We start from the raw sequence: 18,405 nt of genomic DNA on the forward strand, positions 1-18,405 counted from the left end.
TTGATTTCTAGTTTCATACCATTGTGGTTGGAAAAAAATGCTTAATCTAATTTCTAGTCTCTTAAATTTGTTGAGAAACTTGTTTTGTGGCCTAGCATGTGATCTATCCTGGAGAACATTTCATGTGCACTTGAAAAGGATGTGTATTTTGCTCTTTTGGGATGGAATGTTATATAAGTCAATATCTATTAAGTCCAACTTGTCTATTATGTCATTTAAGACCATTGTTACCTTGTTGATTTTTTGTTCTTGGTTGTCTGTCCATTGATGTAAGAGGGGTATTAAAAGTTCCCTACTATCATTGTATTATTGTCAATTTCTCCCTTTAAGTCTGTTAATATTTGCCTTACATATTTATGTTCTCCTGTATTGGGTACATACATGTTAATGAATTTAATATCCTCCTCTTGTATTGATCCATTTATCATTATATAATGCCTTTTTGTGTCTTTTGTTGTAGCCTTTGTTTTAAAGTCTTTTTGTCTGATATGAGTATTGCTACCCCTACTTTCTTGTCATTTCCATTTGGATGAAATATCTTTGTCTGTCCTCTCACTTTCAGTCTATGTCTTTAGCTCTGAAGTGAGTGTCTTGTACAGCATATATATGGGTCTTGTTATTTTATCCAATCAACCACCCTATGTCTTTTGTTTTGTTTTGTTTTGCTTTTATTGGAGTATAGTTGATTTACAATGTTGTGTTAGTTTCTGCTGTACAGCAAAGTGGATCAGTTATACATAAACATAGATCCACTCTTTTTTAGATTCTTTCCCCATATAGGTCTTTAGAGAGTATTGAGAAGAGTTCCCTGTGCTATACAGTAGGTACCCTATGTCTCTTGATTGGAGCATTTAGTCCATTGACATTTAAGGTAAGTATTGATAGGTATCTATTTATTGCCATTTTATTACTTGTTTTCTGGTTGTTTTTGTACTTCTTTGTTCATTTCTTCTTCTTTTTCTTCCCTTGTGGTTTGTGGATTTTCTTAAATGGTATGTGTGTGTTCCTTTCTTTTTCATTTTTTTTAAATCTATGGTTGGCTTTTGATTTGTGCTTACCATCAGTTTCCTATATGTTGGCCTATAACTATATCTACTTGTTTTAAACCGGTAGTCATTTAAGTTCAACCACATTTTAAAGATATACATTTTTTACTCCTCTCCCCAACATTGTGTGTTTTTGATGACATATTTTACATCTTTGTGTTTGTCTCTTACCTTTGTATCATTGTACTTGATTTTACAATTTTTGTCTTTTTTTTAAATTAATAAACTTTTTTTAGAGCAATTGTAGGTTCACAGCAAAATTGAACAGAAAGTACAGAGCGTTCTCCTATACCCCCATGCCCACATGTGCACAGTATGTCCCCCCGTTATCAACATCCTGCCCCAAAGGGGTACATTTGTTAATTGATGAATCTACAGTGATATATCATTAGTACCCAAAGTCCACAGTTTACATTAGGGTTCACCTTTGGTATTGTACATTCTATGGGTTTTGACAAATGTATGACTTGTATCTACCATTGTAGTATCATGTGGAATAGTTCAGCTGCCCTAAAAGTCCTCTGTGCTCCAGCTATTCATCCCTCCCTCCCACCTAACTTCTGGCAAACACTGATCATGTTACTGTCTTCACAGCTTGTCTTTTTGCAGAATGTCATATAGTTGGAATCATATAGTATGTAGCTTTTTCAGATTGGCTTCTTTCACTTAGTAATGTGCATTTAAGGTTCCTCTATGTCTTTTCATGGCTTGATAGTTCATTTCTTTTTTGTTGTTGTTGTTAGTTTCTGCTTTATAACAAAGTGAATCAGTTATACATATACATATGTTCCCATATCTCTTCCCTCTTGCATCTCCCTCCCTCCCACCCTCCCTATCCCACCCCTCTAGGTGTTCACAAACCATGCTAGTTTACTTAAGTGATGGGTCTACATCCTTTACTATATGTTTTCCTTTACTAGTGGGATTTTTCCTTTCCTATAAACTCTTACTTCTTGTAGCCTTTTCTTTTCCATTTAAAGAAAACCCTTTAACACTTCATCTAAGGTCAGTTTACTATTGATGAACTCTTTTAGTTTTTGGTTGCCTGAGTAGTTCTTTATCTCTCCTTCAATTCTGAATGATAGCCTTGCCTGGTAGTGTATCCTAGGTTGTAGGTTTTTCCCTTTCAGCACTTTAAATATATCATGCTACTCCCTTATGGCCTGCAAAATTTCTGCAGAAAAATCAGCTGATAGCCTTTTGGGGGTTCCGTTGTATGTGACTCTTTATTTTTCTCTTGCTGACTTTAGAATTCTCTCTTTATCTTTAACTTTAACCATTTTAAATCTGATATTTCTTGGTCTGGTTCTCCTGGGGTTCATCTTGTTTAGGACTCTCTGTGTTTCCTGTACCTGGAAATCTATTTCCTTCTTCAGCTTCGGGAATTTTTCATCCATAATTTCATCAAGTACATTTCTACCCCTTTCTCTCTCTCTCTCTCTCTTCTCCTTCTGGGACCCCTACAGTGCAAATGTTAGTATGTTTGATGTTGTCTCATAAGCCCCTTAAACTATCCTCATTTTCAAAAATGCGTTTTTATTTTTGCTCTTCTGATTGCATGATTTACATTCTTTTATCTTCCAGATCACTTAGGCATTCTTCTGTATCACCTAATCTTCTATTACTTCCCTCTAGTGTATTTTTCATTTCAGTTATTGTATTCTTCAGTTCTGACTGGTTTGTTTTTATACTTTCTAGTTACTTGCTAAAATTCTCACTGTGTTCATCTATTCTTTCCCCAAGTTCAGCTAGTATTCTTATTACTAAAGCTTTGAACTCTTTATCTGGTAAATTAATTATCTCTCTTTCATTAGGATTTTTTTCAGGTTTTTTTTTCTTGTTCTTTCATTTGAAACATATTCTTCTGTCTTCTCATTTTGTTTAACTTTCTCTGTCTCTATGAAGTTAGGTGATAGAGTTACCTATCTGACGCTTCTGTGGGAGCATCCCTATACAGTCTACATGTGCCCAGTGGCTATGGTAGGAGAGCCAGATCTGACGTGAGCAAGAGTCACATCTTCCCTCAGGGTGTGCTGGCAGCTATCAGCTTGGTAGAAGGTGGTGCTGGAGATGGAAGGGCTAGGGCCAGAGCCAGGGCTTCTTCTATGCTCAGCGGCCATCACTGCCTCACTGGGGGCAGAGTTGGTGCCCAAGGTACTGGAGCAGAAGCCCTGAAGGTCAGGTCTGAGCTGGTTCCTTTCCCTCTAAGTGTGTGCACCACCCCCCTGGCAATGGCACCTCTGCCACAGTGGAGAGCAGCACTGGAGCAACAGGTACTAGAGGGGGCCTGCGGGACAGGCCAGGGTAAGTGCTGGGACAGTCCCAGCAAGTTAGTCCGAGCCCCAGGCAATTTTCAATCTGCTGCTTCCTCGTGTGCATGCTGGTAATGGCTGCCTTCCCCTTGTTCAGAGGCAGGGTTGGGTCCGAGGCAGCTCCATTCTCTCTAAGTGTGAACACTCTCCTTGGCAGCAGCAGCCTTTGTGGCAGTGGAGAGCTGCACCAGAGCAAGAGAGGCTGTAGTGGGCACCCGGTGCAGGCTGGGAAGCAGGCTGTGGCAGTTGTGGGAAACCAGCCAGAGCTCCAGGTAGTTTTCAGTCTATTTCCTCCGCCTTGTTCCCTGGGAGTAAGCAAGTGTGTGCATGCTCTTCATGAGTGGAGTGTCAGTTTCTTACAGCCCTCTGGTAAGTCCCACTGGTTTTCAAACCAGCTAAGGGGACTCGTCTTCCCAGAGTCAGGCCCAACATGTGGCTTGAACCCATCACTACCCACAGAGGATCCTTGAGGCTGTGATATCCCCTGCCTCTTGTGTGTCCCCTCCTCGGGCACTTGTCCCAACTAGATCGCTTTTCCTCCCTTCCTGCCCAACTCTGTGCAACTCTTTCTTTATAGCCTTGGTTATAGAAGAGCCTTTATGTCAGGCTCCAGGTTTTCAGCAGGAGTTGCTTCATATGTAAGATATATTTTGATGTGTTTGTGGAAGGAGGTGAGCTCAGCATCCTCCTACTCTGCCATCTTGATCTCCCTCCCATCTGCCCCTGACTTTCCACAGGAGACAAGTAAGGTGATCATCCTACATTTTCCCCCTTTGGACTTCCTCAGAGTATTTCCATACTAAAAGGTTGTTGTTATCTTTGCTGTTTTAGTGGCAATGATACTGTCTAAGACTTAAATTTGTAACAATCTACCTATAGCTGAAGAGTCCAAATCCAAGCTAAGGAAGGACAGGTGATGAAGGTCAAGGAATAATGAGAATGTCCTGAGATGGATCTCTGAGGTTTTCATTTTCACAGATGCATTTTTGTGCAACGTGTATAAGTCATCTACCATTAGTTGTAAATCAATGTGACATTAATTTAGCCATTCATCCTTTTTGCTGCTGCAGAACTTAGAGCTCCTTCCTGGGCTATGGCTTTAAGAGGGCAATGCAAACACAGATATAGAAGTAAACTAATTTTGCAATAGAGATAGAAAGATTTAGAAATTTTAATATTCTTAAGAGACTATTTGATTTGTGTTGAGAGGGAGCTGACTTGATTTTCTTAGAGGCTCTAAAGAAGAGTGAATATGAATGATTGGGCAAGCCAGCATCTTTATAAAGGTGGTTTTTAAATTGCATTGCTTGGAGTGTTTACCATTTATTTACTTGACTTTTGCCCTTGCATGAAAAACCAAAAGGAAATATGTCTTACTTTGGTTAAAGAAGCTGGCGACGTGGTGAATGGGGAGTTAGAACTTAGGTATTATCTATCCCAGATTCAGGAAGTCAGGGAGATGAAGTTATACGAATGAAAACTTGTTTTCAAGGTTCCCTCCACTCTGAAAATTGGGGTTTTGCATGAGAAGTTTTAGTCCCAAAATAAAAGATTGGGAAGTGCAAATGTTGTGTAAATGAGAGATCTTTCTCTTTTTCCAACTTGGTATTCCTTGATTGAAAATCTTAAATTATATTTATTGATGAGTTAGGATTCACTTCAGAGCATGTTTAAAATTCAAAATGTGACTTGATTTTTAAATCTTTGATTTGCATACTTTCAGGAACCCATTTATTATAGAAATCAAGAACAGCTGTGTTCTCCCTAAGGTTGATTGTTTCAGTCAAATCCTTTTAAAACACGAATTAAGAAGATTAGGATTTAATCTTTGTTTCTTCCAACAACAACAAAAAATCTCATCATAGAGTTAATATACCTCCTAGTCCAGAATGTGTTATCAGAAAGTACATATTCAGTACTGTCTACTTTTTAATCAATGGTATATTTATAACTTTTAGATTATTTTGTAGTTACGTCAGAAAAACTGAAAGATTTGCTCTTTTTATTTTTCCAAATTCACTGAATTTAGGAAGTTATAGGGTGGTGAACCTATCACTGAGCTATTTGGTGAGTATTTTTGCTGCAAGGTACTAGAAAGACAAGAACCATCACCAAAAGTAGGAAGAGGTAACTTGTGGGTTAGCTATTATACAATGTCTTGGTAAGAAATTAAGCACCAAGTAAATCAATAACGATGGTACGCAAGTTTTGGAGAAGGTATTATAACAAAATGTTAGCATTAAAGAAACATTTGCAACCTACGAAGCCTAAACTATTTTTAAAAGCTCATATGGGCAGCTGAAGATGTATTTGTCCCATGTGAATACTAGAGGTGGGTGGGGATAAAACAAGTAGCTTGCCATATCAAAGAGACTATGGCATACATGGAAAGTGTCTTTTAGAAATAGGAAAAAATCCAATCAAGGAGAATGGGGAAGCTTATACATTTAGCAGGTCATGTGCGAACTGTCATTTAGGCTGGTTGAAAAAAGAAAAATTGGCGAAATTCTTTAAAATCAGTCATAAGTTTTTAAGTTACTCAAAAGCAGGCAGTTTACTGGGTCTATTTGGTGATCATGGTGCAACAAACTTGACAGAAAAATAATAAACTTTAATGATCTATTTGTCTAATAAAAGAAGATATAAAGGAACATGCTATCTCAATAATTTGTCCCCTGAAATTGATGACCAGGTTCAACTGTAATAAATGAACAGATAATCTAGGTCCAATTAACAAATTAAATATAGACAGTTCATCAGAACTATATAGCATCCTTCTATATTTTGAAGGAACTCAAAGTAAGGTTTTAGGTCTGGACTAATAAAGCACTTAAGTATAAGTTAGATTGACATGTATACACTGCTATGTTTAAAATAAAACACCTTCCCATGAAAAAGTAAAAATAAATAAAAAATAATAAATTAATAACATGCCATTTCTGTGAGGTTTGGAAATCTTTTTTTCTACTTGATCAGTAGTATATATTCAGCAATATGAGTTTAAGTAAGGTTAAAGGTTATCTTGTGGGAGTAAAATTTGAATTCAGAATTGTACACTGTTAGATAAAGGATATTTCTGAATCAGGAAAGGGCAGTGAATTTATAAATCTAAGTCATGCCTATACATCTGTTAACCTAAAACCTTATGCTTGATTCAGATTTTGTTGTAGCAAAATATTGATTTATTCTGGATTCCTACTGTGAGATGTGTTGTGAAAGTTCAACATATTACCATTTCCTTATGAGTACTTGCAATCATGATAAAAGCATAGAATCTTATTTCAGCCATTGATGAGAACATTACATACAGATAGGATCCCAAGTAAAGAAGAAAAAAAGGACTTGTAGATTTTTGGGTCTTTTGTGCTCTGTGTTGTTTATATGGTGGTTTAGAAGTATAGGTGCAGTGATGAGGATGTCCAAGTTGGAGAGAGAGGAGATTTAAAAGGTAACATTTTGCTGATGGAATGTAAGAATTTTAACAACTCACCTACCTATAGCTTAGATTAGGTATTCTCTCATTATCACTACCATTGCATTAATGTGCAAACTGTGTATATTCAGCTGCTTTATTCTAAAAAGAGTCTGGCCCTTTGGTGTGCACCAGAGACAACATTTGCTATAGGAGATTGTGATCCTTAGCAGGATCAGCTAAGCCCACTTAGTGTGGGTGATCCAATAGAATATGGACTAGTTGGCCATTTGGGATACAGTTGTTCTAACAAAGCACATGCGGAGAGTCAAGGGAGTTTGTATGCTTTTTTTTTTTTTAATGTCGTATTGTCATGTGATTCATTTTCCTTCATTTAAAAACTTGATGCAAAATGTTTGTGCTCTTTCTTTCTCTCCCCACCCCCCCTTAGAATAATATAGCTGATCCAGAAGAACTGTTCACAAAATTAGAACGCATTGGAAAAGGCTCCTTTGGAGAAGTGTTCAAAGGTATTGATAACCGTACCCAGCAAGTGGTTGCTATTAAAATCATAGACCTTGAGGAAGCCGAAGATGAAATTGAAGACATTCAGCAAGAAATAACTGTTTTGAGTCAGTGTGACAGCTCATATGTAACAAAATACTATGGATCATATTTAAAGGTAATGTGTACGCTGGATTATTTAAGTCATAAGGTATTTTCATTATAAGTATTTCTCTTTTTTTAACTCTGTTTTTCGAAAGGCAATGTCTTAAATTAGGATTTGACAGCCTTTGGCTTCAGACAGAACTCAGCTCCATTTGTAGTGCCAAAATAGGCTGGTTTTAGATTTAGCAGCTGTATCCTGAATGCATCCCAGTACTCAGCTGCAACATTTTTCCACACCTGAACTTTTGGGTTGATAGAGGAACAGAAAGGCAGCTGAGCCTTGAGACATATCCTTTGCCTGGAAAGAGCTTTCTCCCTGGGCTTTTACACATTATTCTCAATGGTCCAGTCTGTCTCAACCTCAGAATTGATGGCATATGTAAGTATGTCACTATTCCATTGAGTTATGGTGGTTATTTACACATCTCTCTCTCCCTCTAGGTTGTAAGCTTCTTGACAGCGGGGAGTTTAGTTCAACCCGTCTTGGTTTTCACATCGCTTAGCACAGAGCATGGCACATCTTAAGTACATGATAAATATTTGTTGAAATGGAATTAGATAGATTAATATCTGTTCCCCCCCACCAAAAAAAAAGTTGGATTTTTAGTTTCTAGGATTATGGAATTAGCAGACACCTGAAGTTCCAGCAGATGGAGTTATTACTGCATCACAGAAAACTCTTTGGTGACTAAAACCTGAGTTCTTGGGTTCCATATTTATAGAGTCAGGATTTGTGTCTATTGAAATATAAAACAACACATAATTAGAAAAATCTAGCTTAGAGTTTAAATTATCTTAAAATTTTAAAAATGTATCCCCATATTGATATTTTTTAAAGGAGGGCAGTATTAGTTAGATCTTTGATTTTCAGAGCTTACGAGGGGGAAGGTTTTTTTGTTTGTCCATCTATCTCTAGGCCAAAAGGGTGTGTTTATAACCCATCAGGCTGTTGGCCTGCACAAAAATTGATGCTGTCTTTTTATGTTCTGCTGATCAAATATACCCTAGGATAAACTATCTATATTAGTTAATACTGATATAGAAATTCATCGATTTCCCTGGCTTTTTACAGAGCCTAACCTTTTTTTTGGCTGCACTGCACGACTTGCGGGATTGAACCCAGGCCCCCTGCAGGAGAAGCGCAGAGTCCTAACCACTGAACTGCCAGGGAATCCCCCACAGAGCCTAATTTATTCTAATAGTACGTGAATTAGGTGACTGTGGCATTAATGCATAGTCGAATGAATCATTAAATAGCCAAACAGTCACTATGTGTCACACACTGTACTAGGTTATGGAGATGTAAAAGTGAACAACTCCTGCCATTAAAGAGCTCACAGTCTCATATTGCACTAAAATAGTGTAGATTTTGTGATTGAATGTGTACAAGGTACAGATGAGGCATAAATAAGAAAATGGTCACCTCTACCCTTTTTTTCCATGATGGTATGAAGGAAAGGCTTCCAAGAGGAGGTGATACTGCCGGTAGCTCCTATACAATATACTTTTAAGTGTTAGCCGTTACTCTATTTTACTGTATACCTAATTACTTGATTCTTTGTGGTTCACTTTGCTTTTATATTCTTTCCTAAAAAGCTTATTTAGTGGGTCAGATTCCTTTTTAGGAATCCTATGGGGGTGGTCATTCAATCTCAGTGGTTTTAAGTCTCCCTTCTAATTTCCATAGCAGGCGGGGTTGTAGGCAGCCCAGGGAATTTGTTGTTGGTGGTGGTGATGTGTGTGTGTGTTTTGCTTATTCTGGTTTACTCTTTCTGGATTGAATCCTTGTAATTCCAGACCCACTCTAGAGCAAATCTGAACACTTGCTATTTTTAGGCACCTGTATCAGATACGCTAGTTTTGGTGACTGACTTATATTAAAGAAGCCCTATTTAAAATGCGCTATTGTATATTACATTGAAAATGGGTACTGACATGGTATTGAGTTTTATTGTTTGCTTACAACCTTTCTTTATTCATATTCAGTACTCACATGGAAAATGAATTATAACTCTGTTTTTATTATTTATTCCTAAGATTTCACATTTAAAAAAATTTTCCTCATAGTGTACATGTACTGGTCACCCAAAAAATACTTAATCTTTTAATAAATCCAACTGATAGTTTGTTTTCTCCACATCTTGATTGTTGAATGTTCTCAGGCCAGTTAGTGATATAAAACTGTTATCCAAGATGTCTTCTTACAGAATTAAACTGCATTATTTTTGTCTCGTTTACCCATCATTAATTAAAATACATGATGAGAAAGCCTACTTTGAAGAACATGTTACTTCATGATAAAATTGTAGAAATTCACAGATGGCTGCTATTGATTACATTTGTATCTAGATTATCTGTACACACACATATTATCTCTATATGGATATACATATATATGCACAGAGAAAAAGAAATACGATTTTATAACTCTTTAATACCATTTAAATTACTTTCTTAAATTGACCACTTGTTTATTTTCCATTTATATTAAACCATAGTGTAACTTCACAGGCTTAAATTTTTTTAAACTAAAATCACATCAGATATAACAGGGTTCTGTTTAGTTCAGTCAGTAAAATCAAGGCTACATCCTCTAAGTACCATCGGAGAACTGCATCATCAATCGACTTATGTTCTTCTAGTGGCCCATCCTTCCGTTTCAGATGACATGGGAGATTTTGTGAGTCAAGTTAATTGAGTAAAGTAGGATACAGGTTCTTCTCAGGTTGTCCTAACACAGGACATAACCAAGACCCTCACTGTTAGCTGGAGGAAAATTTATTGCACTTGAGAGAAAATTATATGCTCTCTGCAACTGTATGTAGTTGTAGCACTTTCCTTGAGACATGCAGAAATGTACTAGGTATTCATTTTGACTGAGCTCACTGTATAACTTCGTTTTTAAAAACAAGAGTAAAAACCAGACAGACACATCAGTATGACCACAATATTTTCCTTTAATTTTACTTCACTGCAGATTTTCTTGACAGACAAAGTTAGTCTTTATGACGAGTGCTAAAATAAGCAAACCCTTCCCTTCTGATCTCATAACATTGGAAGAATCCTTTATAATCTTTAAATATTTTTCTAGTTCGATGTAAATCTTAAAATGAAGCTCACTCAGGCATTGAATAGAACTTGAATCATGCCTTTATTTGCTGCTGAAAATTGCTTTTAGATTTCTGTTTATGTTAAGGAAATATGCCCCCCTCCACATACCACAACGACTGATATTTATTTTTAAAAAAAGAATTGAATGATTGAAGTAAAATATTCCAGAATAGAGTCTGTACAGTTTTGTTTCCTTCTCATTATTTTTCCCGAGACTTTTGTGTGTGCTTATTTCCAATGTATGGCGAATGTTTCTGGAATATTTCTGGAATATTCTTTAATTTTTAAACATCATAGTTTTCTTATAAAACTTGAAGGAAATTGGAGAGGGAAATATTTCCTCCTTGTACAGTGGTTTTTTCTCTCAAAATAAGAATAGCTTTAAACTTCCTATAATACACCTCTAAGAAGCCCCATATTAGATTCAATTCAGCAGATATTTATTTTTCGGTCACCTACTCTGTGCACTCCTCTCATTCTGCATATTTGCCCTGGTCGGTCTCATCTACTTTATTCTGACAATTTCTAAATTCATGTCTCTGGTTTCAGCCTCTCTCCTTAGCCCCAGATAGGTATATCTAACTTGTCTCATATCTCCCACTTATCTGTGGGTAGGTACATCAAGTGCAATAACCCAAAACGTGGGGAATAGCATTTAAAGTGGGTCTTGAGTATGATTTTGGTAGGGTTTGGGATGTGAGGGTGGGGTATAGACAAGGCATTCTAGACTGGAAGAAAACGATTCCAAGGTGGTAAAGTATCTGGCAAGATGATCTCTACTATTCCTTGCAGTGATATAAGATTTCACATTCTGTTTCTTTTCTTATTGTGGTATAATATATATCATGAAAGTTACCATTTTAACCATTTTAAATGTACAGTTCTGTGGCATTTCATGCACTCATGTGATTTTGCAACCATCACTAGCATTCATCTCCAGAACTTTTTCATCTTCCTCAACTGAAACTCTGTACCCATTAAACTATATAACTCCCCATTCTCTCCTCACCGTAGTCCTTGGTAACCACCATTCTACTTTCTGTCTGTATGAGTTTCCCTACCGTAGACTCTTCATATAAGTGGAATCATACAACATTTGCCCTTTGGTGACTGGCTTATTTTACTTACACATGCTGGTTTATGTGGTCAGTGTTATGATTGGCTATCTGCTTCATAGACCAACCTACTTAATTCAACATGTACTTGATCTATGTTCAATAATTATCTCATAAATATATATAATGGGTATTTTAAATGTTTTTTTAAACATTTTTTCTATGAGCAAATGAATTCCAAGTTCCACAGTAGCATTTCTCCCCCCTATAGCCAAGTGTCTGCTTTAGTGGCAAATTCAAAGGCCCCATGGGGTGATGGAGTTGATACTCCAGACACCAGTGATTTGTTAAAACTAGGCTCCAACTTCTCCCCAGTAAACAGTATAACTCTGAAGTACTTAACTCTTTTTTAAAATTTTTATTGGAGTATAGTTGATTTATAATGTTATGTTAGTTTCAGGTGTACAGCAAAATGAATCAGTTATACATATACATATATCCACTCTTCTTAAGATTCTTTTCCCATATAGGCCATTACAGAGTATTGAGTAGAGTTTCCTGTGCTATACAGTAGGTCCTTATTAGTAATCTATTTTATATGTAGTAGTGTGTGTATGTCAATCCCAATCTCCCAATTTATCCCTCTTCCCCCCTTCCCCCCTGGTAACCATAACTTTGTTTTCTACATCTGTAACTATTTCTTGAAGTACTTACTCTTTAGGCGTTCTGAATTTTGGAACAGAGAGCCATTTCTTAACCCCTAACTGACCACCCATGTTGATGCAGGGCTTTATTTATTTATTTATTTTTGGCTGTGTTGGGTCTTTGTTACTGCGTGTGGGCTTTCTCTAGTTGCGGCGAGCGAGGGCTACTCTTCGTTGTGGTGTGTGGGCTTCTCATTGCGGTGGCTTCTCTTGTTGCGGAGCACGGGCTCTAGGCGCATAGGCTTCAGTAGTTGTGGCGCGTGGGCTTAGTTGCCCCGAGGCATGTGGGATCTTCCCAGACCAGGGCTCAAACCCGTGTCCCCTGCATTGGCAGGTGGATTATTAACCCCTGCACCACCAGGGGAGTCCCTGCTGCAGGACTTTAAACTTAACTCCTCCAACCCATTGTTAAAACATTTGGATCATTTTATAATTGGAGAAGTGACATTTTTCCTTCAGGGACTTCCTATACTTAAATGTGCCAGATATATGGTTATGGTTTAGAGGTTTAGAGTCATTTGGCTCTTTTGGATTTGTAAACCAGTATGTAGATATCAACTTAGTCTTTTAAATTATTTAAGAACAAACCAAACATACATATTTGCATTCTCCAACACAAACATCTTTTACCAGAAATCAAAGATAGAAATTGTAGTCCCCCAAAAGAATACAAACACAGGGTCTAGGTTTTTTGGTTGGGTTTGGTTTATGATTGGTGTTTTCATTAAGACCTGCTGTGGACAAGGAACAAGTAAGAGCCTGTGTGGGTTAAGCTTCCTTGAGTAGGGAGGAGCCCCACTGGCTCGCCATTCCTGCCTGTGCCCACTCGGGCCTCGCTTCCATTCCCCTGCCTGCCTCGCAGTCTTCTGAATGTTTGGACCTATGACCATCCTCCAGCGAGGTTTGTCTGCAGAAGTGACAATCAGAAGGAAGCAGCCAGAAAAGCTATGAGGCAGCTCTGGTTCCCTGCCTGTTTCAGAAGAGTCCTAGTTCCACTGAATAGCTCGCTTGCAAAGAGGAAGCCTTCTTTTCAGATCGGGAATTTGCTTAGTCATAAGTTTACTGACTTTTTAAGCTTTCTATGAACACATTTTGGTAGGTTTCTGTTTGAATCGGTACCAAAAAAAAGACACACATTGTTTTTAACTTGGAAAACAGGCGCTTTCATTCATGCAGAACTGCAAAACAGATAAACATGTTTTATAAGATCTTTTTATTTTTCTTTGAATGTCAGGTGAATGGGAAGCATTCTGAGTTCATGAGGTAGAATGTAGTACTTAGGAAAAAAACGTGGCAAAAGATAAACTTCTCAGGCTGTACGGCATTGTGAGAAACACTTTTTTCTTCTGTAGAAAAAAATAGGAAGACTCATCAGGTTCACAGTTCTCATATTCTGAGTCCTAATTTCTATACATGGAAACAAGTTACATGAACCACTCCTGGAACTCTTCTACTCTCCCACTGTTATGGGGATTTATTTCCTCTCCTGCCTACTGTATACACCACTCTTTCTCTTCTCAGTTCAAGCTGGCCTGCTGTGACAGGAGAGAGTTGATGTCAAGATGGGTGGGGGACATTGTTCCTTTCTTTCTCTTATACATTCTACATAATGTCAGCATCTTAATTTAACTGAGCCTTCCCTCCCCGGACCCTTACCCTACACCACAACCCATTCCCCCCCCACTACAGTGTCCCCTAAACACTCATCATCATGTTATTGGAGTCCATTCTCTGCCATAATAAAGCCCCAGTCTCATGGAGACACTTGGAAATTTTGAATGGAACTCCTGAGTACTTCCCAGGGATTTTGGAGTTTGAGGACTACTGGCAACAGCTTGAGAATCTTCATTCCACAGCTGGGACTGTAAAGGTGAGAGATGTGTTCCTGGCATCCCAAATCGAAGCACGACACTGAATATGTTTTCCCCTAGAAACATTGTTATGGTATAAATGGTAGTGTCTCTGGTATTCTTTCTGCTATACTATGGATACCTTTGTGTTAAATTGTCTTTTTGGAGGACACTGCTCCAGGAACCTAGGCATTATTTTTATGGGAAAATGCTTGCTTTCCAAATTCCAAACATCTTACTTAAAAATGGACTTTTGGAACACAATCCATTCACAACTTGGCTATTGGCCAGTTTAGCAAAACCAACCATTCTGCTTTCAGTCAATTCTGTGGTCCTACAGTAATTCAGAGAATACCACTCATGAAATGGTATGGAGAGAGAGATGTCTTCCGTATTTCAAAATATAGCTGAAAGAAAAATGATTTAATGATTTATTCCAAATTTTATCTGATGTAGCTGAATGGTGTGTGTATGTGTGTGTGTGTGTGTGTGTGTACACACCTGTTTTGTAATTCAAACAGACGTGTTCCCCCTATGAGCTCCATTTCCTCTTGTACAACTTACAGTGAAGTTAATTCTACATGAATTAATCATAATGCTTTTTAAGCTACACACTCCCTTTCTCTTATCCATTTACCTCTGGGGAGAGGGGGGTCAATGTTCTTTCTAGGTTCCATATGTGTACGAAAAATCCCCGTTAATCCTGGTTGGTAAAAGTTGTAAAGTACATAAAACAAAAGCCAAAAACTAAAATAAGGCACAGTACCCAGTGTCCTCAAACTCTAAAATCACATGGGAAGTACCCAGAAGCCCCATTCAAAATTTCTACAAGTCTCTATTTACCTCCTCATTCTTTTTTTTTTTTTCCTCCTCATTCTTTAGTGTAACTATCTTTTCCTTTCAGTATCATTATTCAAAATAATTTAAAGCGATGGCTTTTTCTGGGTTTTATAAAAGTTGCTAACGGTTAAACAATAAGGAACAATAATGTGTTATTTATTTAGCTATATCATATGGTAAATCGGTTTAAGGGAGGGCCAAGACTCAGAACTTGACTTTCATTTGTAATAGTCTATGGAAAAATATATTCTGAGTTCCAAACAACTAATTTTAAACCTGTATTTTAGAAACAGTACATTAGTATGTCAGATTTAACATTTATGCTAGTATGTTACTTAGCTCAGGTTTATAATTATTAAACTATTTCATGGCTTTTACAGGGTTCAAAATTATGGATAATAATGGAATACCTGGGTGGCGGTTCAGCACTGGATCTTGTAAGTATTTTTAAATAATTACACACATATATCCATACTTGTACTTTTTTCTTTTAATTGGAGTAAGCAATGGTTTTTGGACAAGCTAAGCAGTTGTTTAGTTAATATGTTCACTCTGTCTTCAGGACTACTACTCTTATATAGGTTCAGCTATATTGCAGGGTTCTGCACATTGCTGGCATTCTTAAAGTATATAAGAAATGCAAACAGCTTAATAAAATAAAATTCCCCCCAAATTAGGAATGAGTGTGTGACAGTTGCCGTCAGTTTAGAGTTTTACTTTACATGCTTATCCCTGAGAAGACTCAGTGTTCTTAGATTTTTAAAAAAGATATCATTCAGATAACTGTCTCTAAAATTGGCTCTTGGGTTCTGACCAAGAAGGCCTACAGACCCAGCTCTCTGCAGAGTTCTCTCTGCCCCTCTATAGGTCATTTGGAAATGTGATGGCATCTTTGTCACAATGACTTGGAAGTGCCACAGCCATTTTAGTGGGCAGGGACCAGGCTGCTACAATCCTGCAGTATGCGGGAGAAGTTCTAACCAATGAAGATATGTTCGTGCATGAAATGTTTTTGAGAAACACTGGTTGTTTTCCCCAAGTGGTGTGATTCTGTCAGTGTTGTTCCCCGCCTTTTAAATCTTTATTAATATGACATTGTATTTAAAATGCAATATGAATGACTAGAGACAAGTTTGTGTAGTAGAATAACCGCTGGGCTGGCCTGTGGGAGTTTGAGGTTCTAGCGCTGGCTCTATTTATAACTAAATCTGTGACTGTGAACCAGACACATAAATTCCTTGGACTTGGATGTCCTATAAAACAAAGAATTTGCACTAAGCTCCTCTTCCATGTTTAATATAATATGACTTTTATATAATATGCTTCTGCCTTTGAAATTATAGAGTCTGCTGTTTCTAAAAGTAATTTTAATTCTTATTTTTTAAAGTGGAGATGAGTTTTTCTGACTAAAAGTAATCAAATATTTTTTAAAGGCTTTCATCCTGACTGCCAATGACTCCAAAGTTTCAGATAATCCTGTGAACAGAAATGACCATAAGCGATTTTCTTCCCTTTAAACGGAACCATACTTAAACCATTCTAAAGAAATGGTAATTAAACTTGATGGAGAGCCTCATCTTCTAGGAATTCATCGCAGTTTAATCAGTTGCTGAGTTAGGTCATCCTTCCTTGTGTCTAATGTAATTCTTATATCCTAAAGCTAGAGTTCATTTTTTTCTTTCTCTCTCCTCTCTAGTGAGAGAACATAACTGGTGTTTCTTTGGATAATAATCCTTCATGCCTATGGAGTCTGGTCTCATTCTCCTCTTGCCGTTAAATGATCTCAGCTCTATTTCTCTTGTCACATGGTTTGATTACACAATAATTTTTTCATTAGCTCCACAAGAAGCCTCACAATTGCTCCACGAGCCTCCTTCCACTTCTTAAATATTAAGAACCCTTTCCAAATTTATCACAGTTAACTGCCCCCAAAAGTGCTTACCATGTCACTTCCCTGTTTTGTAGGCATTGGCAAAGCTAGTGCACTGCTTTCATCGGATTTCTGATAGCAATGTGAAGCACTGGACACTGGCCCAGCCCTAACTAATACAATCTGTATCCCCAGCAGTAGTTTGGTCAGTTTTATGAAATCTCTGAATGAAATGATTGTGAGATCATAATCTCATTCTGCCATTCTGATCTCCACCTAAATACAACAAATACCTATTAGCATAAATTCAATGAACTTAAAATGTTCTTAAAATCAAGAGACCTAGATCCTAGTCCTGGTTCTGCCATTGACTAGCTGGCTAATACTGGGCAAGCCATTTAACCTGTGCCTCAAATGTTCAATGAAGAAATTAGATGAGTAATCTCTCTAACTCTGTTTTCCTAGCCCTAACGCTTAATGATATTGTGATTTAATTATAAACCTCATTTGACTGGACTTTGTAGGCAGAGCAAGTGATGAGAAAATGTGCTACTTCTTCTTCATATATAGTCCTGTACAAATGAATGCTATCATTTGGGGGAATCTAAGAAAGGATCAGGCTTAGAGGAGGGCACTGCTACCAGGGACAAGAGAAATCAGGAGGGATGCTGGGTAGAGTGTTCATCCCTTAAACTGGTGACTGACTAATGGAACATGATTATGACCAGTATTGATGTCAACATTATATAGTGTATACCTCAAGATTCCCTCCCATTCTAACAAAAATAATTAGTTGTATGTGAACAGACTTTGAGCATACTGTACATTATTTTATTGAATTGATTATACCTTACTTCTTTCCAAATAGAATTGCAGTGACTTACAACAAAAACACATATAATAAGGTTAAGAGAATAAAACATGAGCACCAAGGGGAAAAGTTGGAAACAATATGCTAACTGTAAGAGAAAGCATAACAAAACATGGTGCATTAGGGACTGGCTGGAAGTCAAAAGAGTATGAGGAACACCCCCAAGCCCACAAGTAGATAGTCTCTGAAAGGGAAAATGTCCCTCTCTTGAATATCCTCAGTTGACAACAGAGGCAAATCACACAAGGCCAGTACACTGCCCTGGGGGCAGAAGTGTTAGCTATTAGAGACATGATATGGTCTTCAGTCTTTGGAGAGAAGCTCAGTTGTGCGCTCCAGGGACAGTGGACCAAGATCTTGTGTCATCTCTCCCAAGGTTGCATTGGAAATTTTTTAAAAAGCAATCTGTGTTCCATCTACTTTACCTTCCTTCTCTTTCCAACTCCCTTATTTCTCCTTTTCTGATCATTATCATCAGGGCTAAGGAAACATTTTCACCACAAGGTTTGGGACAGTTTTCTGTCTGATAGTGAACAAGAAAAACGCAGCTCTACCACCACCCCATTCCCATTTCCCTGCCACCCAGGCGCCCCTACCATCCCCCTCCGGTACCCAGTTAAGTGAGATTTTACTTTTACTGAATTTTAAACTGGACCTAAGTATAC

At 37.6% G+C, this 18,405-nt stretch overlaps 1 protein-coding gene across 1 annotated transcript in view; it reads left to right on the top strand.

Moving 5' to 3' along the window:
• Positions 1–18,405, top strand: part of STK26 (serine/threonine kinase 26) — a 62,787-nt gene that overhangs the window by 36,870 nt on the left and 7,512 nt on the right. The window contains exons 3-4 of the mRNA XM_065900105.1: positions 7,222–7,452; positions 15,380–15,436. Coding sequence (XP_065756177.1) covers positions 7,222–7,452; positions 15,380–15,436 — 288 coding nt within the window. The remainder of the gene's footprint in view (positions 1–7,221; positions 7,453–15,379; positions 15,437–18,405) is intronic.

This window comes from Phocoena phocoena, chromosome X (assembly GCF_963924675.1).
Source record: "Phocoena phocoena chromosome X, mPhoPho1.1, whole genome shotgun sequence".
Classification (NCBI taxonomy): Eukaryota; Metazoa; Chordata; class Mammalia; order Artiodactyla; family Phocoenidae; genus Phocoena; species Phocoena phocoena.